At 38.7% G+C, this 21,963-nt stretch overlaps 1 protein-coding gene across 3 annotated transcripts in view; it reads left to right on the top strand.

The window, feature by feature from the left end:
- Mfsd6 (major facilitator superfamily domain containing 6) overlaps positions 1–21,963 on the top strand; it is a 60,828-nt gene that overhangs the window by 19,542 nt on the left and 19,323 nt on the right. For 2 of the 3 annotated variants that reach the window (XM_076866479.2, XM_076866480.2), the window contains exon 3: positions 21,304–21,401. In XM_076866479.2, the coding sequence (XP_076722594.2) occupies positions 21,304–21,401 (98 nt within the window). Of the gene's footprint in view, positions 1–21,125; positions 21,162–21,303; positions 21,402–21,963 lie in introns of those variants that run through there. The other variant, XM_076866481.2, reaches the window with a different exon arrangement.

Genomic DNA, 21,963 nt, shown 5'->3' with positions numbered 1-21,963 from the left:
AAAAAAACAATAAAAAAATAAAAACAGGGGCCAGGAATTTAGCTCAGTGATAGAGCACTTATCTAGCATACTGAGGTTCAGTGCTGTAAAAAAAAAAAAAAAACACCAAAACATTATATTTAATAAAGTATGACATGACCCACCATAATCCCTAATCGGTGATGTTCCACAGAGTAAATCTTTATGTAACTTTTTTCCTAATTGTTACATGAATCTTTGTATCTTTGCCATAAAGACATGGACTATTTAAAAATCATGATTTCCTTTTATTCAAACAAACAAAAGCTATGAATTCCTCTAGTTTCTTTGTTTTGTAGTGTTTGTCACCGTTGATGTTTACCTAAAGCTGATCAAACCACACCTTGCTATCTGTAGGTTCTTCTGCTCTATTATTGACTCCAAAATATGGAACCAGCTGCATTGAACCACTGCCTTGTAGAAAAGTATGACTTGTCTCCCCCTAAACTTTCAAGTTACCATAATCAAAAGAAAGCAACTATATATGTTTGTGTGTACATGATGGTCTTGAAACCTGCTCTTTCTGTAAGAAATTAAAAAGAAACAGTGACAAGATTTAGAAAATATTAATCTTTATTCCTTTCATTTCCTTTCTAACTGAAGAAAATATTTTCTCATTTAAAGCTCCAACCTAGAATCATTCTTTCCCCCAAACAATTGTGAATATTTTTCCTTGTGTGGTTTGGTTTTGCTTTGGGAGGTGTATAAGAGCCTTATAACATTAAGGACTTGGAATGTCCTTTAGCCTTTTCCAGGCCATGTTTACATTCTCTGAGCTGTGTGGATTGACCATGATGAATTAGATACTTCTCTGCAGCCTATGGATCTTACCTCTAATAGGATTTTAAAAATCTGCCAGGCATGGTGGTACACACCTGTAATCCCAGCAACACAGGAGGTTAAGGTAGGAGGATTGCAAATTCCAGGCCAGTCTGGGTAATTTAGCAAGACAGTACTTTAAGGAAAAAAAAAGATGCTGGGGTTATAGCTCTACGCTATAGCTCAGTGGTAGAGCACTCTAGTATCCCTCCTCAAACAATCAGGGGTTTGTTCCTTAAAAAGTGCCCATTTAGGTGTTACCAAGGAGGGAAGTTCCTAGATAGCATATTATTTAATCAGTCAATAGCATCAATTGAGCACAGACACAGTACAGAATATACAGATAGGTTCTACTTTCAGAGATATTAAGTTTTTCTCATGCCTAGAAAAGACAGTTCTTTTCCTCCTTTGCGTTTTTTTTTTTGTTTGTTTGTTTTTTGTTTTTGGTAATGGGGATTGAACCTACGGGTGCTTGACCACTGAGCCACATCCCCAGTTCAGCAGCCTTTGCCTTTTGTCTGAGGTATATTTTCATGATAAAGCCCTAGTAGCTTCACTACTATTTATGTTAGTGAGTTTACACTTCTGTCTTCCTTTCCTGAGTAGTATTAGTCACTCTTACTTAAAAACCTATAGTGCACATAACCTTAATTATTTGGTATTATGTTCACACACACATACACACACACACACACACACACACACACACAAAAGCATTTCTCTTTTTTTCTTACTCAATGATGTGATGACAGGAGGTGGCCCCTGTGGTCACCTTGTTGCTTCCAAGAGCCTGCCAGGATTTCATCAATATGTGGTCATTTGCCTCTTTCAAATATTCTGTTCACTAAAGTAATATTAATTATTTTAAATATATTTAAAAGATTCTGGTTGCTAAAGTAAGTTTATTCCTGCATTTGTACTCAGGCAAAACAGATATGCTTCTCTTGATAACAATTTGGGGAGCCCAGACAGGTGGTGATTGTTGAGATTTGGTGACTTAAATATGTAGTGGTGACAGTTTAAACTCAAAAAAAATTTTTTTTTTGTGAGTTGTACTTGAACAGAATAGTCAGAAATCTATTTTCACAAAAACTTTTAATATAGATTTAGAATGAAGAAAAACCCACATCATAAAACAGTTTTTAACACAGCATGTACACTTTTGAACCATTTAGTATTTCAGGCCTAGTTTTTCAGAGAATAACTTTTCAGTCTACACACACACATACACACATAGTAAATGGTTTCTGATTTGACTTTGGCTTTTGTCCCTCTCTAAACAATGACTTTCTCCAGCAAATAGGATAGTATATATTTACCCTAAAAAACTAAATTTCTGTATTTGGGAATTTACAGAAAGTTTATTTTTAAGTCCATTTATGTCAGGATGGTTAACTAGAAATATAAATGTGTCTTAAGGGTGTATTCACCTTGCAGAACATGTCAACAACTATGAGTAGGGTCATGACCAAAAAAAATTGCAATAAATGATCTGTAAACTTGTAAATTGTTATTATCTAAGATTAGGCCATGACTTATGTTATTTGATTTAAAATTATTTCCATTTTAAGGGACACACATAAATCTAACACATATAAATCTACTCAATCTAACACTGAAGTTCTTACATTTAAGGTCAGTTTTGCCTGCAGCTGTTATCTAGAGAGAATAATATATTTATTATCCATTGTTAGCCATAAGTTACTACTTAATAGTAGCTGTGTATCCAAACTAGCCAGTCATTTTGGGAAAGAGGGAAATACATGATGCAAATAGCAAGAGGAGGAGCACCAGGTTCTGCTGAGGGGGCGTTGCGTGGGCAGACCCAGAGCAGAGTCAGCTGCTGGGCGACAGCTCAGCTGAGCACACACTTTGGAGAAATAGCAAAAAGCATTAGAAGAAGGAAGAAACCCCACAGCTGGAGTGATCAGTTTGAGCTGGGTGGCCCTGAAAGACCCAGAGAAGATCATGTCTGAGTTTTTTGGTTTTTTTTTTTTTTGGTAGTGGTGGTGGTGTTGGGAGTTTCCCAGGATTTGGTCTCCTGGGCTCAGCTAATGTAGATTCATCAGCAGTGCTTTGGAGGCTCCTGATGCCCAGGCTGTACCCAGACCAATTACATCACATCCTCCAGGCAGCTGCACTTTTTAAAGCTCCCTAGTTGATTCCTGTGCCCAGCCTAGGTTGAGAAACACCAACTAATAAGAGGCGTAGGCGAAAAGAGGAGTAGAGGGAGGGAGATGGGAAAACCGAGGATATTTTTCTCTTTCTAGCTAATGCAGCATATTTGTATGAGTTCCAGAGACAGCTCCCTCTAATCCTTCCAGGTGGTTCTTTCCTTGATCTCTGGTAGTTCGCATCCATGTGTTGATTAGTACTCACCTGGAGGCTCCAAGGGAACCCCCTGCAGATCTCTGCAGCTCTCTCTTTGGATCTCTCCACTACAGTACTCTTTCCAGCTTCCCAGATCTCTACCCTGATTCTTCAACTCAGGAGACCTCTCAGCCTCATTAGGCAGAGCCTCTGTGAGCTGCCACATCTTGCTTGTGGATCCACCACTGTGGATCATCATCTCCTCCCAGTGTCCTGCTAACTTGTGTCATAGAGAGGCTGTTGAGTAGTACCCTGGCTTCTCCACTTTTTTGTCACCTCTTTAACAAGTCCCTGAATTGAGACAGATTGGTGGCTGTTTCCCTGATTAGATGCTGATTGGGCACCAACACTTACTTGTTTAGGAAGACTTCTGATGGCAGTTGCCACAATGACACCATAGCATAGAAATAGAATAACTCAATTATTTATTGAGGAACAAAACGAGCTAGGGGTGGTGTTTCATGCTTGAAATCTCAGCTACTTGGAAGGCTGAGGCAGAGGGATTGCAAATTCCAGGCAAGCCTGGGTAATTTATTGATACCCTGTCTCAAAATAAACTAAAAAAGGGCTGGAGATATAGCTCAGTGGTAGAGTGCTTGCCTAGCATGTGGGAGGTCTTGGGTTCAAAACTTAGCACTGCAAGGAAAACAAAACAATGGTGGACCTTAAACAACTTTTTCCCTTCTGATTTCTTAAAGGAGAATTAGTTCTTTAAAAATATTTTTATCCCATTAAAAATGCTTTGAAAGAGTTAATTTTCATAGTAAATTTTAAATTACATGTGCTCTAGAGACACAAATATTATTCCACATTATTTAAAATCACAACACAATGCCTTTATTTTTATGTGGTGCTGAGGATCAAACCTGGATCCCACCCATGCTAGGCGAGCGCTCTACCACTGAGCCACAATCCCAGCCCCTCAGAATATTCTTAAAATAGTTCAAGTGACATGTGTACCGGTACAGGCCTGAACTACAGCAGTAATAGCAGAAATTGAGGGAAAGGATATATTTGGGAGTTAAAATTCATAGAATAGTTTGGATATAGGAGATAAGGTAGAGACTTCCACATTTCCAACTTAGGTATGGTAGTTTCATTATTCCATAGGAAATTCAGAAAAGAGATGTAGATTAGGAAGAAGGGGCATATAATGATTTGTGTTTAGTGTTAGGTTAATTTGAAGTTGAAACATTTAGAGAGGTCAGATGGGGGATGTCTGGCAGACAGTTGGCATGTACTGACATAAGCCTGAAGCTTAATGGAGAGGTGGGATTGGGGGTACATATTTGGGACAGTTAGAAGTGCAAACATGTATAGGATCAGCAAGGAACTTTTGTGGGCTAAGAAGAGCAGTGGGTTGAGGGAAATCAATTATAGTTATCTCCAAGATAGCATTCTAAGTTTCTGATCTTATTGAAATATTGGTCTGTACTTTATTACTCAAAGCGTATCACTATGCTCCAGAATATTCAGTGTTAATGGGGGATTGTGTTGTTTGTCCACCAGTATGGGTTCAGAGCTGGTTCTGGGTCCATATCTGTACCTTGGAACCATGTGGCCATCAACAATTTACAGAACATTTTGTATCTCTGTTTTGTCATCTGTAAATAGGCATAGTAGTAATACCTATCTCTTACCTTTTTTTATGAAGACTAAAAGAGATAAAATATGGCAATTGTTGTGATTGGCATATATTAGGAATTTAGCTAATTTTTTGTTATTTTATGTTAATCTTCTGATATATTACATTGCTCATAACTATAAGATCCATTGAATCTAATAAAGATACAAATGGCAGCAATATCATAAGTGTATAAATCATTAAGGCTGCCAAGTCAAGTCATTTGAGGATTTCAAAATACCCAGCATTCCCCCCCAACAAACATCTTGGGCAAATTGAGATCCCACTCCAACAATTTATAATGATTTTCAAATGTAGATTGACAAATTAAATGAGATTATATTTAATTGGAATCATGCTACCTGGTGTAGCCTTTGTATTAGAGAATGTTTTATTCTCCTTAAAACATAAGATGGTCTTAAAGATTAACCTAGTCTAGTTAATCAGTACTTTTATTATTTGAATTTGTATGGTGTGTATCAAAAACTGGTGATTTGATGTATTCTGGCTAGTTAGTGAAATGGTATGTGAAGACTCTTAGCACTGATGAAATGAGGCACACTGGCCCCTATCTGCTCTGCCAGAGTGGTATGTGTCATTGGTTGTAGCTTCAAACTCAGTATGTGATTGTTCTTGTCATATATAATAGAATACAGTGGAGCCACAGCGTCAGCTCTACAGTGTCACCAGTCTGGGTTTTTAGGATGTGAATGAATGAGTGCTCTCTTGCAGCAGGTTGGGATTTAACTCAAAAGACCTCAGGAGGGTGATTGTAGACCAACAGAGACTGTGTCTTTGCTTTTCATGTAAGGGACACTTCATGGTTCTTTGAAGTTGCCATTATACACAACTCAGTTTTCTTATTTCTGGCATAATTTTCATTCATTATATAAAATGTACGGTGAAGCATAAATAAAAAAGTAAAGCCACAATACAAGTCCTAAAATTGGTTATCAGCCAGGTATTTCTATAGGGGTTAACAATTATATTGTTATGTATTAACTCTGTTGTTTTAATTTTGAAAGGGAATATTCAGGTATGATAAGTAGGTCATCTTTCAAAAGAGTTGTATGATAAAAGACAGTGTTTTGTGTTCTGTTTTAAATTCTGATCTTTTTGTACAAAATCATATAGTGGAAAGAGGTGATATTCATGGTTTCTCTCTCTTTTCTATACTATGTATTTTGATAAATACATGCTAATTTGAAATAGATTCAGAGAGATGATAGTTCAGACCCTCATTTTAAGCCTTCCAACCTTCAGGGTTGGTCTTGGAGCCTTGACCTGGCTTCCGTCCTGCCTTTGCTTTTTTTCTTAATTGGGCAGTCTTGCTAGAGAGAGTTCAAGAGAATTTATGAAAGCTCGGTGGAATCAGGCTTTAGCAAAGATGCAGGAAGCAATAGGAGCCACTGCTGCTGTTTTTGGTGTTGGTGTTGGTGTGGTATTGGTATTCCATAACCCTGACAACCCTGAATGCAAGTTATTTTAAATTCATCAGAATATTTGAGAGAATGTAGACTCTATGTATTTCACGTATTGAAAGTAGACTCTAATACGTTCTATGCTCCTTCAACACATTATGCCCCATTTAAAAGAGTAGAATTTTTTTTCTTTTGTGCTGCCAGACTTTCTCAACTGATGTTTCTCAGAACCATAGAACACAGAGAACGGTTTGAGTAACTGGTTCTTCAAGTCTTCCAAGGATGGTACATAACTAGTACCATGTGGATGCATGAAAGAGAAAATAGTTAATTTCCTATGGTGGATGACTTGGAATGTAAGGTCTAACTCTTCTCCTGGTATCTTGGTTTTGAAATTTTATTTGCAGAGTCAGTTGGGAAAAAATGATAAATCCTTCTCTTCTAACTTACAATTACTCATAACATGGTAGTATGGAAGGAGTTAATGCTTCCTATAACTGATTGACTGTGTGGACAAAAGGAAGATTGTTTTTCCTCTTTCCCTTTGAACTGTAAGGATTCGAACTGATATTTCAAAACAACCTGCTTTTTCATGTGGGTAAGTAATTAGCCAAAGGAGATAGAGCATATATTAAGCACTGGTGCCAGGGAAAAAATAAAGTTATCCTGCCTCCCTCTTGATCAATCAAAGGGTATGAATTTTAATGTTTTTAAAATTTCTTTGTGACTTAAGTTAAAATAAAAACACCCACACAATAACACTCTCCAGAAGTAATACTGCTTTTGCCACCATCCTATGACCAAGATTTTCCTGTCCTGTGACAAGGTCTACTTCCTGAGATCAGGCTGAGATTAACATCATGAAGCTTCATCTGAGTTCTAATCATCACAGAATTGTTACAAACTCTAAAGAATATGCTGTTGTATCAATAGGGAAAGCCAGGTTGAGCCACAGCTTTAGTTTGAGGGGTGCTTCTAGAACTCTAGACTCTTGAGCAGAGTATTCTGCCCATCAGAAAGACACAGACATTGAACTTTGTTTACTGCTATAGTTCCAACAGTTTGGCTCCTTAGCTTCCTGAAAAACAACCCAGCTAGATGGTGGGGCTAACTGGGAGAGATAGGTATCAGTAGTAAAAACTTCCCAGTGGCTCTTTGGGATCTAAGTTTGAAAGAAAATTATTTGGCAATGCCAATGATGTTTCAAAGCTGAGGAGGGGTGAGGGTACATTCCACTTATAAAGAAACTAATGAAATAGACTATGAACTGGAAATTCCAAATTGGCCAAAGATAGGAAAGCTATAGTGGCAGGACATTTATTGATGCTTCTGGGTCTGCCCAACCCACTGACATTGGTGTGAGTACAAGAGAGAAATAATTGATTCTGGTCTATTTGGCATTTATACTGTGTCTTAAAAAGCTGAGCTTAAATATCAACAACCTAGAGTGACATGTAAGACTGTACTGGTTCAAGTTTAAAATGAGCCAGGTTTTAGGGGATGAGGAATTCTGGAACCCAGGAGTCTTAGGTGGGTGGGAATTTAGGGACTCCCCCTGCACTGCTCTCTGAACATATGGCTGGCCTGTGTGAGCCACTAAGGCAGATTGTGAGCCATCACCACAAGCATGAAGAGACCTCCTGTTTAATGCAGTCCTGAAAACTTCAGAAGAAACTACACAGATATTCACTTGCTCTCTCCCCGATTCACAGGCACAGTAAAAAATAAAAGGATGTCTTGACATACAAAGTATAAAAATTATCATGCATTTAGAGGGCTCTGAGGTGGAATTATTATGTCAACACAATGACTATTATAGAGTGGAGCCGATTAGAGCTTTTCTAGTTACAGAACATGAAGCAGGTGACAAGATCTTTTTTTTTTTTTTTTTTTTTTTTTTTTTTAAGCTCAAAGTGCAATGGGCAGCCTTCTCTTAGACATGAATGGTTGGATGAGAACATAAGGATAGGTCAGTGTGAGCTCATCACCATTGGATTTTGTTTTTCATTTTGTACAAACTGGCAACTTCAGAGTTGTTAAAATATAAGCAATTATGGATAATTTTTTGTCTCAATTAATACCTGTAGGACATATCTCACACATGTAGTCTATATCATAGCACTTATCAAAACAAAATCAAGAAAACATCTATTGATAAAAATAAGCCATATAAAAATAAAACTGTTGGAGCTGGGTTTGTAGCTTAGTGGTAGAGCACTTGCCTACCACATGTGAGGCACTGGGGTTCCATCCTCAGCACCACATGAAAATAAATAAATAAAATAAAGATATTGTGTTCATCTAAAACTAAAAAAAAAAAAAAAAAAAAAATCTTAAACTCTTTATATATTCCTTAATGCCATTTCTTAGGGCTTGGTGACTATAAACTTCCATCTCTGTTATTGCTTACATACAAAATAATTGTAATTGTAGCTATTATTATTTATATGTGGGTAGATTTCTACTTTTCTATTTCCCACTTGACCTTCAAAGATGTTGATACCCATTTTCATAGGAAAAGCCTCTTAGAGTTATTTCAAGTATAGATTCTTATTATTGAATTATAAACCATGGAATATAAAAAATAGATGAATTTATGATCAGGAGTTGAAGTGAGTAATTTGGTCTTTGTAGTTCCTTGAAAGAACAGTTTTGCAAAGAAATTCATTACCATATAATATCAGAGCTACCAGGATGACTTATAACAACACTACCTATAATCGAGTTATTCATAGCTCAGAACAAAAGGCCATTGTTGCCAGGCAGTGCAACTGCATCCAGGGCTTTTAGTTAGTGGTGTCACTTTTGCTTTCTCTGTATCTTCAATTGCTGGGTCAATGAGGCAACTCCCTTGGTTAAAAAGAGCAGGACTAACTTCACCTGTGTCCTCATTTTTGTGCTTGCAGACTGCCCCAAGAATACAACTAACAAGGGCCCCTAACAGGCCAAGGTGATGGTCAAGGGTGTGCACTGGACAAGAGCAAAGATGCTCTGACACATTCATTACCTAGGTGGTCACTGTAGAGGCCAATTTAGCAGTCTGTATTCATGCTGAAATTGTATGTTACTTGTGGCCTGAAAATTGCATTTTAAAATAAAAACTCCTGTGGGAGACCAACCTTGCAAGTGATTGAGTCACACTCCCCAGCTAGGTGGTGAGGCGCTCAGTCACAGAAATGTGGCAGAGCTTTCCCCACCCTTCTTGGGTTCAAGGGTCAGTGTCTCCTGCATGGGTGTGTCTTGCTACAGCCCCATGGGTGAAGCTATGCCCACCTGTTACCTTGCCCTGTTTAGGATAGAATCTTCCATGGAAGTGCCTTGTGTGTGTCCCCTTCTCTTACTGTGCCCTTGGGTGTGGCCTACCCAGGTGTCAGTCAACCTGCTGACAGTGGACATCATGAAGATAGACTCACCCCTGAAACCTGACCCCTTGCCTCATTTGAATAGCTTCTCCTCAATAAAAGGGGTCAGTGCGTGCTCTCGCTTTCTCTCTTCCTGCAGACTCTTAAGGTCAGAGGAGCCCTCACAGCGACTCCAAAGAAAAAGGTATTTGTGTCTCTTGTGTGGTTATTTTGTGCAGCCCAGTCAGCCCAGTTCAACTGGAGAAAATCCTGAGCCTTTTAGTCTGGATAACAGAAACCCAGCAAACTCACCTAGAGGAACTCTCACATACCTGCAGTAAGGCATGCACTTGGCTTACTCTGCTTTTCTTATGGTAAAAAACAGAAACCATGTGAGCACCCTGTTCTCCGGTTTTCAGGCTCCAGAAAATTTGGGAAATAATTGTTGTTTAAGCCACCCAGTCTATGGTTTCTTGCTGTGGCAGCCCAAGCAAACTAATATACATCTCTAAACAGAGAGTCAGCAAGAAGACGCTAAAGTGAGTGTAGAGCCTTTGGATTCTCAAATATTCTTAGAGTCAAAGGTCACTAGCATAGGAACCTGTGGCCTAACCCAGTGAGATGACTGTAGGAGTGAATCCAGGACCACCCTTAATTGTTCCTGCATGTGTGTGCATTACTGGTAGCATGCACCTTGGTTGGGCACATCCACCCTGCAAGCCTAAGAAAAAACCAATTTACTATAATTTGTCCAAAGTTTACCTTTCTGAGAGGAAAGTGGGATGTCGGCTCAGGTTCTCTGGCTTACAAATCTCATGGTCTTTTATAGGTATCAGACACTTATATTAGTGTCATCGAAGTACATGGAGACTAGTATCATTATTATTTAATTACTATTAGTTGAATTAATATTAAGTACTATTAATTCATTACTATTAATTATTTTATTCTTGAATCTGTTAATGATTTTTTATTAAAAATATAATATGTTTCAAATATAGGTAGAATATTATAGCAAATCTAAGTGAAACAAGATTTTAAGGTAAAGTGATCATTAATGTATAAGAAAAAGATCACCTTTTAAATTTCCCTAAAGGCTTGTGATCAGGATGGGAAGGCTTTGCCAGTGGTGGAGAGACCTGGGACAAGGCAGCAGAAGACCCAGCTGTGCTGTTCTGTGATGTTTAGCTACATGACTCTGGAAATTTGGTTCACTTTTCAGGACCTTAATTTCCTCTGCAATAAAACTTCCAGGAGATTATCCACAGGAATAAACAGGGAACTAACTGGGAAAATGCTTAAAAAAAAAAAAAAGGAGAATATGATAGAAGATTGAAATATTGGTATGAGGGGTATAATTCTGTAATGTTACAAAAAGAGGGACAGGAATGCTTTGAACAAAATTTATTCAGTTGGAGTTCCTATTTTAAAAAAATAAGAGCAGAATTTCTTATAAAAGTTTACTAATTGACCGGCTTAGGGTAGGAGTTTATTATGTTATTTTTTTTTTCTTACTTGAAAAATGTACACCTTAAATTTGTTTAGCATAGTTAGGATTGCATTAAGTTTGAAAACTAGAGCAAGTTCAAGAAAAAGAGAAGGTGACTCAATACCCAGTGTGGCCTTTGGGGAGTTAAGACTCTTCACAGTGGGTCATGTGGAACTGCATCAGGAATCAGGGAATGGAAGAGAGCAGGACTCCTTTCAGTCCCCTGATGGAATGAGGGGTGAGCCCAGCTCAAGCTACTTCCCAGCCTGCTATAGAGGCCTATAAGACCTAGATGATGGATGCAGCCTGCACCTGTGGTTAGGGAGACTCCTATCAGACCCTGCCTCTGCCACTCTTAATCCAAATGCACAGCTGTGTCCAGAAGTATATCCACACTAATGCTGCCAGTCTTCTGCATAGGGCCTTACCTTAGAGAAGAAAAATACTCTTCCCTTGGCTATGTGTATGTAAGCAGTGTCCCTGGTTTCTGCTTCTTTCCCAGCCATGCAGTCAACTCTGATTATTTCATCTCAAAGTTCACCTGCTAGATGCAGCCCCCGTTTGGCCTGCAGGTAGGGGTGGAAACCCTGGCCCACCCTTTATTCTGGCTCAGCATTGACACCTGTGATTTCTGTGGCTACTTCAGCAGAAATGGTCTTTTGGCCCATTTCATCTCATAACACATAATTTTGCCTTTGGGTAAGGTTTTCTTTTGAGATCCAGGATATTAGACAGCTGTTGCATGGCACTTGCTTTTCTAGTTTCCTCTTAGCCCAGTCTTTGCAATGATTCATCAAAGTTTAAAATGTTAGCCATGTTCTAAAGCCAACACGAACATCCAGCCAGCATCCTTAATCCAAATGCACAGCTGTGTCCAGAAGTATATCCACACTAATGCTGCCAGTCTTCTGCAGTAGGGCCCTACCTTAGAGAAGAAAAATAGCACATTGCTATTACCTCCAATAGAGTGCTGTGATGCAAGGGGGACAGGGACCTGGATCTTCCACTGGTCTAACCCTGTGACCTCTCTTTTCTTGAGCTATGAAATGAGAGGATTGGAGGTAATGCTATGGCTTCTTTTAGTTCTGTCTCCAGTAATCTAATTTTCTGCTTTATTTGATTTTAGTATGTGAAAAACCTTCCATCAGACCTTCCCACTCCCTGCCTACCTTCACCCTTTACCCCAGTACTCAGACTTCAAATGGTTTTTGCTGCTAAATCAAAAATGTGCACAAAGCCATCCATGCAAACTTATCTATGCCGTGCTGTGACAGCAGTCTAGCCAGTGACAGGGGATGTGATTTATCATAGCAGTGCTTGGATTGCTGTACAAATTTTTTTTTAATTAATTGACCTGAATGGAAGTTGGGGCCTCCAAATCTTAGGCACTTCTCTATGTACTGGCTCAGGCAGAACTTGTAAAAGGCATGATTGCTCTTGCTGAAATGGCTGTATTTTATTTAATGGTAGCTTATGCATTTGTACAAGGCTTTGTAATTTTTCTTTGCATGCTAACTTGAACTTTTCATAAGTAGAAAAGCTATAACCACTTCTAAACGAAGCCCACTTCAAGGGTGCCTTGAATTCCACCACCTCGGCCCAATGCAGCAATGTCACAGTGCTGCTCATTGTGAAAAGGCATTCATTAGTCATGTTTGTACAAGCCTTTTGTTTTGTATCAACCACTGGAAAAGTAAATAGCAATCCCCCAGATAAAATAAATGAGTAAATGTGGCTAGATTAGGTTGTGCAAAATCCTAAACAATCCTCCACTAAAGATACAGCTTCAGGGCTGGGGATGTGGCTCAAGCGGTGGTGCGCTCGCCTGGCATGCGTGTGGCCCGGGTTCGATCCTCAGCACCACATTCAAAGATGTTGTGTCCGCCGAAAACTAAAAAATAAATATTAAAAAAAAAAAAAAAAAAGATACAGCTTCAGTCTGACTGCAGAGGCCCAGGGAAGGTACCATTGCTATCACATTCCTGATGGGTAGTCCATGGAGTAAATAGCTCTTTACTAAGTTTTGCTCTATGTTGGGGTCAAAAGTGACCTTGGGGAACATTTTATGGGCTGAATTTTGTCACCTGAAAATTCATATGGTGGAGTCCTTACCCCTAGAACCTCAGAGTATGGCTGTATTTGGAGTTATGGCCTTTAAGGAAATATTTAAGTTAAAATGAGGTAATTAGGTGGGACCTTAATCCATGATGACTGATGACCTTATGAGAAGAGGAGATAGGGCACAGACAAGCATAGAGGGAAGACTTTGTGATGACAGGGAAAAGATGGCCATCTTCAAGCCAAGGAAGGAGGCCTCAGAAGAAATCAACCCTGCTAACACCCTGATCTTGCACTTCTAGCCCCAGAACTGTGAGACAATAAATTCCTGTTGTTCAAACCACCCAGTGAATGCTATTTGTTATGGCAGCCCTAGCAAACTCACGCAGTCATGCAGGACTAGTTCCATTCCTGTTTATCTTCCCTTCTCTCTAATCCTTGACTCATGGTTACCTAGCTTTGCTTGGCTACTTTTGGTGATATTGAACTTGCTACCTCCCAAGGCAACCAGGATTTTGTATCATTTAGGACTCTCAGTTGAAGTGGCAGAAAACCTTACTCAAAGTGGATTAAACAAAACAGGGAATGTATTGTCTAATTGAGAAATGCAGCACATGGCCTTAGGTGCAGCTTTAACCAGGTCTCAAGTGACGTAACCAGACCCTGGGTTCTTCCTTCTGATAACCTCATCTCCTCTAGGGCAGACCTGTGCTGCAGGTCCCAGGAATCTCCAGGCTCAAGTTCAGCTGAAAAGAGAGGCAGCTAAGATAGTAGCTTCTACCGTATTGCCTGCTCCCAGGTGTGACTGTGGGCCCAACTTATCTTTAGCAGGAAGGCCCCTCACTATCTTGAAGGTCCCAGTTCCCTCAGGGATTTCTTCTAGATCATCTTATTCAGCACCTCTATTGTCTTTTCCCTCCATATTCTGGCTTTTTTCTTTTCTCTCTCTCTTTCTTTTTGTCAGTGATCTCTTAAAGTCTTGTGCCTTTAATATTCACTTCTGCCATGGTCTGGCCAAAGTCAGGATGGTGGGATTATTGTCACTTTTTGATTTGGTCATGATATTCTTTCAGCTTGTATTTTTTTTTAATAGTTTTTAGTTGTAGATAAACACAATACCTTTATTTTTATTTATTTATTTATTTATTTTTATTTGGTGCTGAGGATCCAACCCAGTGGCTCATCCGTTCTAGGCAAACACTCTACCACTGGGCCACAACCCCAGCCCCCTTCAGCCTGAATTTTAATGAATTTATTTAGTTCCCTCAGATTTAGTTTAGGAGCAGCTGAAACTCTTGAGGCCTTCTTCAAATTAATTGCTATGCCAAATGTCCATGTATGTGTACTTAGGCCTTATCATGAACAATTTTTAAAGAAAATCGAGGTGGGGGGTATGTTTAGTCATTCAGCTTTCATCTAATTGAAAAATATAACAATAAAATAGCATATTCTGTCTTCCAAGTGGTTCTGTTCCATTAGTCAAGGTTTTATTTGTTTTTCAGCATCATTAATTTTATACCAGGATGATGGACACACCCTAAGAAAACAGATAAATTAAAAGAATAATGGAGAGATGTAAATATGTCAGGGAACCAACGATGACGACGCCGATGGTGACAATAATTATATTCTTAGTTTGTCAATCATTTAGAGAGGAGATTTCTGAAGGTAGCAAAATAAAGAATGAGTTAAGAGTATTAGAGACTCAGACTTCACTTTTATCTTTTCGGTTTCTAGTAGGAACTAGATAGAAGGAGCGATTAGTAGATGCAAAAACCACACATAGCTAAATGGCTGTCATTTCTTTCCCTTTTACTCTTTTGTAGACCTTGTGGTTCTTATGCTCAGTTTTACAAGGATGGTTCAGTGGCCAGCAATACCCATTGGTAATAGAAGCTTGACGGCCTCTGAGGATTCTATTGGAGATCCCTTCAGTTGTTCCAGGGGCATGCCATTGACTCTATGCTTTATGGCTTGTATGCTAGCTTTTCTTCTTTTGGTGAGATAGGTCTGTGGGGAGCAGAACTCTGTTATCTGCTTTTTGCACATTGCATGGAGCTTCAGGATGCTCCAAAAAAGCAAACCATAGCCAGCTCTTCATTGAATTACTACAGTGTTTATCTTCAACAAAGTCTATTAACTTTAGTCAAAAATGTTGCCAATTGTATACATCTGTTTTTTTTTAATGAATTAAGTCAATTCATTCTTTCACAAACTCATAACTTATTCCTGTACCATAGCTAGGAATCTTAAAATAAACACACACATGTAATTGTAAGTACAATATGTGCATAGTATATATCTTTTCCACCACTGTATCCCTAGCACTTAGCACAGATTGTGTTCGGTACATACTTGTTAATTGGTGTTTTATTTAGAGCATTCATATTTTCCCTCTAGATCTTGAATATTTTATTGACTGCCTGTTGTGTGTCAGGCACTAAGGATAAAATGGATATAACATAGCACCCTCCATGGAAATGCTTTCAGGTTGTGGATGTGTAGTCACAATGGAGATTAAGTGTTATGTGACAAACCTGTGATGCAGTGATCACAGGTAAAGGACATAGACCTGGTATGAGATGGAGCTGAGTGATGGCTGGAGGAGGATTAGGACACTGTGTGCCAGTGGGTCCTTTTGGCATTCACGTGGGCCAGAGGACAGGTTGTTAGGCAGAGCATTGTGCCAGATAGATTGCAAGGAAGGATGATTTAGAATAGAATCTTGTGTGTGTCAGCAGTTGTTTTTTAAATCCAGATGCCCCATTGTATTATATGCTTTCTAATGATCTGTGTGGCAAACAAGTACTTTCCTTAAGCTGTCTCCAAAGGCCATCAGTTTCTTTGTCTAGAATGAAAAATGATTAAGGCATCACTGGATATGTCATGTGCCTTTTAAAACTACTTGGATAACCACAGTTTATTCACATCCATCCTCCTAATGTATTATTTTGTTTATTTTATGTGGTGCTGAGGATCGAACCCAGTGCCTCACATGTGCTTGGCAAGTGCTCTACCTACCACTGAACCACAACCCCAGCTCCCTCCTAAAGTATTATTAAGACAGGAATGACATTAAATATGAATTTAGTTGGATATTGCATAATTTTAAAGACAAAGTAGAAACCCAGATAATAATCCTACTGGGTTGGAGAGTCATAGGGCCAGCATCATTCCTTATTTACTTGTCTGCTTATTGAAACACAGTGATGGACCTCTGTTCCTTCTCTGAGAATGGAAAGAGGCAGATGAGAACTGTAGGGTGGGCCTGCTTAGGCCTTTCTTTGCTGCTTACACCCTGTGCTGTCTCTGGAATAATTTCCAGAATGGGCCTGGACTAGAATCGTTCACTGGTACCTCTTCTTCAGTCCTTAGCTTAGGACCCCTTTTGTATCTTTGAAACACCCTCTCTGGCTGTAGACCCAGGTGGCTTTATAGTTAACCTCTGTTCACTTTGTTTACACTTCCCTGGGGCATTCCCCATCTTCTGTCTCTAGCTGCTCCTACCCTGGGTGTCCCTGAACTCCCGTAAGCTAAGGGCCTGATCTTTATGTTCCCATGTACTCTTAGCATATTTATTTTTTAGTTACACAATATCTTCATTTTATTTATTTTTATATGGTGCTGAGGATCGAACCCAGGGCCACACATGGGCGAGGAGAGTGCTCTACCACTGAGCCACAACCCCAGCCCCTCTTAGCATATTTTATTTTACTTATATTTAACTTTCCTGCTTATGTGTCTTTTTTCCCCAGGAGACTGTTTCTTCTGGCAAGAAAGACTTCTTCTTCATTTTTATTCCCCTTGGGTCCAGTACAGTGTATACTAATATATAGTGGTGTCTCAATAAATGTTTTTTGAGGAAATTCATACACATTATAGTTTTGTATGGTTCCTATGGGGCATTCATCCACACTATAGTTGGTTAAATTTAGAAAAATAGGGCATTGTGTCTAACCTACATTCTGTAAGAAATTCCAGAATGACTTCACAATTGTTATCTATTTCTTGAAGACTGTTTTTAAAAGTATCAGTTTTATTATCAGATTATTACCAACCACCATATACTGCTAATACTGTGAACTGTGGTTGTATAAGAAATTAGAATTTCATAAGCACCTTTTCTCATACTTTTATAGTTTGCACAAATATAGAATCAAGATATCTAACAGGCGATTTAGGTTTTCCATGGTGTAGTTATACCCCTCTTACTAGTTGTGTTCCTCTTTGTAGAGGAACTTATACCAACCACCTGTTCTAAAATTGCCTTTGTTTCTTGCCTACTTTTATTACTGACTTCCTGTTATGAAAAAGGAAAAGAGTGACGTTATTACTGACCTTTATCACTATAGATGTTTAATAGTTATCTGTGTCTTATCGAGAAGCATTTTTTAGGTTGTTCATCTGTGTTTCCAGACCTTAGAGCCCAGGGATATTCTGGGACTCTGAACATGTGCTCTACACCACACATAAAGAAGCGTTTGGTGATCTGTAAGATGATCTAGTAAAACACATTATAAATTTCATTTTATCAGCAAATCTTTAATTTTGTGAGAGTGAATGTATTAGTTTTCTAGGGCTGCCATAACAAAATCCACAGACTTGGTGGCCTAAAAAAATAGAAATTTATTTCCTTATGGATCTGGAGTCTCAAAGTCCAAGATGAAGCTGTCATCAGGGTTGATTTTTTTTGAAGGCCCCTCTCTGTGGCTCATTTTCCAGTGTCTTCACAGCTTTCCCCCATGCTTGTCTCCTACTCTCTTCTTCTAAAGACATGAGTCACATTGGATTAGGACCCACCAATATGACCTCATTTCACCTTACCTCTTCAAAACCTTTATTTCCAAATATAGTCTGGGGTTAGGAATTATGAATTCTGTGCAAAATTCAGTCTATAAAATGGAATAATATGGCAGCTTAAGTTCAGATATTTAAAAAATTCTTTAGTTGCACTTTTCAATGACTATTGAATAAATATATATTTTTTTTATCTTTGCCTTTTCATAGATCCAAATGCTGCCTTTCTTTATGCTCATAATTTTATCTGTGCTAGTTTCTTGAAACCATGGTCTCCCCAAAATAGTTGGTGAGGAAGAATGCTGGGCTCTATATTAGTCAGCTTTCTGTCACTGCAACAAAATACCTGAGATAACAAATCAAAAGATGAAAGTTTGGACTGGAGATATTCAGTGGTAGAACGTTGGCTTAGCATTATAAGGCTCTGGGTTCAATCCCCATCATTGAAGGGGACAAGGTGGGGGTGGGAGGTTGGGCGGATAGATTTGCTTTGGCTCACAGTTTTCGAGATTTTAGTGCATAGTCGCTTGTCCTTGTTGCTTTGGCCTGTAGCAAAGCAGTCATGATAGGGAGCAGGCCACGGAGTAAAAGTGTTTATCTCATGGCAATCAGAAAGCAAACAGAATATGGAAGGGGCCAGGGTCCTAATATTCCCTTCAAGGGCAGGTCCTCAGTGACCTAACTTCCTTCCACTTGACCCTACCTCCTAAAGGTTTCACCACCTCCCAGATGGGGACCACACCTTCAACATATGAGACTTTAAGGGACATTTGAGATTCAAATACTAACAGGTTACTCTTTTGCAATTCTGGGATAAAGTTCTGTTAGAAAACAAAAGGGAAGTTCTTGGATACTTTCCTCTAAAATAATGAAAATACTGTCATTAATTGAGTGATTATTGTGGGTGAATCATCGTATTATAAGTATCTCCACAAATTTGCAGAAGAGATGCTGTTATCCTACTTGAGATATGAGGAAACTGAGTGTCAGAGAATATCTTGCCATGGATACTTTTTATTTTGCTTTTCTTTTTTAGGGCACCTATTTGGTGCTAAAGGAATATCGGTTTTGACATTATAAATGTGGGAAAGAAGTGAAGGCTATAGCAAGCTCTTGGTGGCAGTCTGAGACCTAAGAGTCCCAGAAGCTATGGATCAGTAGCTCCATCGAGTGAATTGCACATGGGTAGAGGTTTGAAGACATAGCATCATCTATTTCCTAAAATGGGTTGATTGACTTTGGGTTACTTTCGGCCAGGAGCTTTGTATTATGGCCCACTTTGGATTGCATAGCAGTTGTCATGGCAACTCTGATTCAGAGTCAGGCTTGAAAGAAAGGTTGAAGATAGGCAATGTGAACCTTAGGAAGGTGGATTACCAAATATACTGTATGATAGGATTATGGGAAAGTGTTACTGAAGACAGGTTGGAATGAGTTACACCAGTGATTCTCCTGGCTGACTCAGTTATCAGAACCACCTGGGGAGGTTTCAGAAGCACCACACCTGCATTTCAGCCTAGAGATCTTTATTGAGATGGGTAGGCCTTGATATCTGTCGTTTTAAACAATTACCAGAGTAAACCTGATACATAGCCAAGGTTAAGAATTGACAACTTAGGCCAGGGGTTAGGTCTATGGCCTAAGGGCCAAATCTGGCCTGCTGCCTCTTTTTGTATGACTCATGAACTAGGAATCATTTCTACATTTTGAAATGGCTGAAAAAAGTCACAAGGAGAATAATATTTTTTGACACATAAAAGTTATATGAATTTAAATTTCAATATTCATACTTAAATTTTACTAGAGTGTAGACAGGCTTATTTACTTACATATTTACTTACATCTGCGCTCCTTTCACATGAGCAGAGCAGAGTTGAGTGGTTGTTATAAAGACCATGTGGCTCAGGAAACCTAAACTATAGAGGTTATGACCCTTAACAGAAAATGTTGCTGGCCCCTGAGTTAGGCTAAGTAGAGGCTATCCTCTTACCCTAACTTAGAGTTGGTTTAGAACTTTAAAAAGAAGCAAAAAGAGGTTCCTGGATCTTGTTTTGTGTTTCTGTAGTGCATTTTGCGTTTTAATTTCCTGTGGGTTTTTTCCTGCCTAGTTGAGGGAGTTTGATAGATGGATCAGTAGCAAGCATGTTCAACAAAATTTTTATGAAACAGAACTGAAATATACTTATTTCATCAAACCACACAAGTATAAAGAATATAATATTCATAGAACTAAGTGACCCAGGCCTTTTTAATAATTCACAGAGGATCTCCTAAGTTTTTTCTAATATCCATTTCCTCGCCCTCCTCAAACCCAGTCCTTTTTTTTCGTTTGTATTTTTCCCATCCTTTTGTTCTACATTTAATTAAAATCAGTCCCAGCTGGGCACCTGAGAGCATAGTCTGTCCTGTGATTGATTCAAGGATGGGAAAAAGAGGATAATTTTTATAGAAATGATTGTAATATAAAAAGTTAGCAGAGCAAGATTAGGAAAATACCACTGACTGTCATGTTGGCATCAGAAAACAAGAAAAGCATTAAGGCTAGGAAAATGAAAAATGGCTGAGAAAGAGAAATTCCTCATCAGGCTGTTTGTTTAGTACCGAGAAGCAGGAACCATTTGCTTCCAAACCAGCCTGCCCAGTTCAGAATGGGAGAGAGTGTAACTTTATGCTTGGGTGCACCACTTTAGTCCTTTGCTTATTTTGTTTTTACTTATATTTTTTGTAGTAATAATGAACGGGGGTGGGGGAGTCAAGAGATTAATATATATTAGTTTTGTAAGTGTGTGATGTCATAGATATTTTTTAAAATAGTGAACGTCTATCACTTGAACTGACAGGAAAAATATTTGATTTCCAAATAGTTTATTATCCATCATTAGACGATAATTTTTAGTGACCTTAAGAATCTCCCTGTGACACTGCTTGATGTCCTGGGTATTATAAGTGAGACCACAATCATGTTCACATGTTCTGATTTTTATCCTGTTCTTTCTCCATCGTTGTGAAGTGGCTACAATCCCAGGCATATTTACCCTCCAGCCACCTGGAAGGAAGCCAGTAATGTCATTACAGATGGGAGTGTGCCCAGGCTATCTTAAAAAAACATTGTCTCTGTTACTAATTAAAGTTTTAGGAAGGGCGATGTTCGCTTTTATATTAAGCATTTGGGAAAGGCTGAGGGCAGATATATTAGAAGCAGTATTCTTGTTCCTAAATCATGGGTAAATTTAATTGTCCTATAGCTTACCTTCCCCTAGGTTTGGAACCCTATCTGTTCAATGATGGAGGGTAAAAAGTAGGTAATATTTGTAGATTTTGTGTTTAGTCTTTGGGGCTTAATTAACTTTCCTTTGCTTTTTATAGGGTTCTGTACATTGGCCTGGCCTGCAATACAGCTCGCTATATTTATATTTCCTACCTGGAAAATGCCTGGACTGTCCTCCCCATGGAAGTTCTTCAAGGTAAGTTAACTGCTATCATTAGAATTATTTCTCTACTTAGCCAAGCAATGTGGCCTTCAGCGTCTGACTCTACAAAGGAAGGGTGGACCTGCTGTTTTATATGATTTTGAAGTGATTGTTAAGGAAGAGATGACGTCAAAGGGCTGGCTTTTCAGTTACCCTGAGTGCAGTGCTGCATTGAGTCAAACAGATCTGGATTTGACCCACACCCTTGTGACTAAACAAAGAAAGAACTCTAGAAAATAATCCTATATATAATTGTTAGGCACAGGCATCTAAAGGTGGTTTTAAAATGTAAAAGTATTCATTTTTCAAAAATTTAGGTGTTTTTTTTTAAGTTAACTATGTTTATTGAAAAATATTGTCATAATTATTTATCTCTTCCATTATTTTTATTATATCTAGTGGTTTATGTCTAAAGCTTTATAGTCACTTTATTGTTTTTCCATGAACCTCCTAAATCTTTGTTCAGATATCCTGACCTGAGTTCCTCCCTGGCTTCACTACACTGTTTCCTATCAAGATAAAACTGAAAAAATTTCTAGGAGGCTCATTGCATTGC

This window comes from Callospermophilus lateralis, chromosome 9, assembly GCF_048772815.1.
Source record: "Callospermophilus lateralis isolate mCalLat2 chromosome 9, mCalLat2.hap1, whole genome shotgun sequence".
Classification (NCBI taxonomy): Eukaryota; Metazoa; Chordata; class Mammalia; order Rodentia; family Sciuridae; genus Callospermophilus; species Callospermophilus lateralis.
Note: the sequence above shows the minus strand (reverse complement) of the source record. Positions and strands in the feature narration are given on the sequence as shown.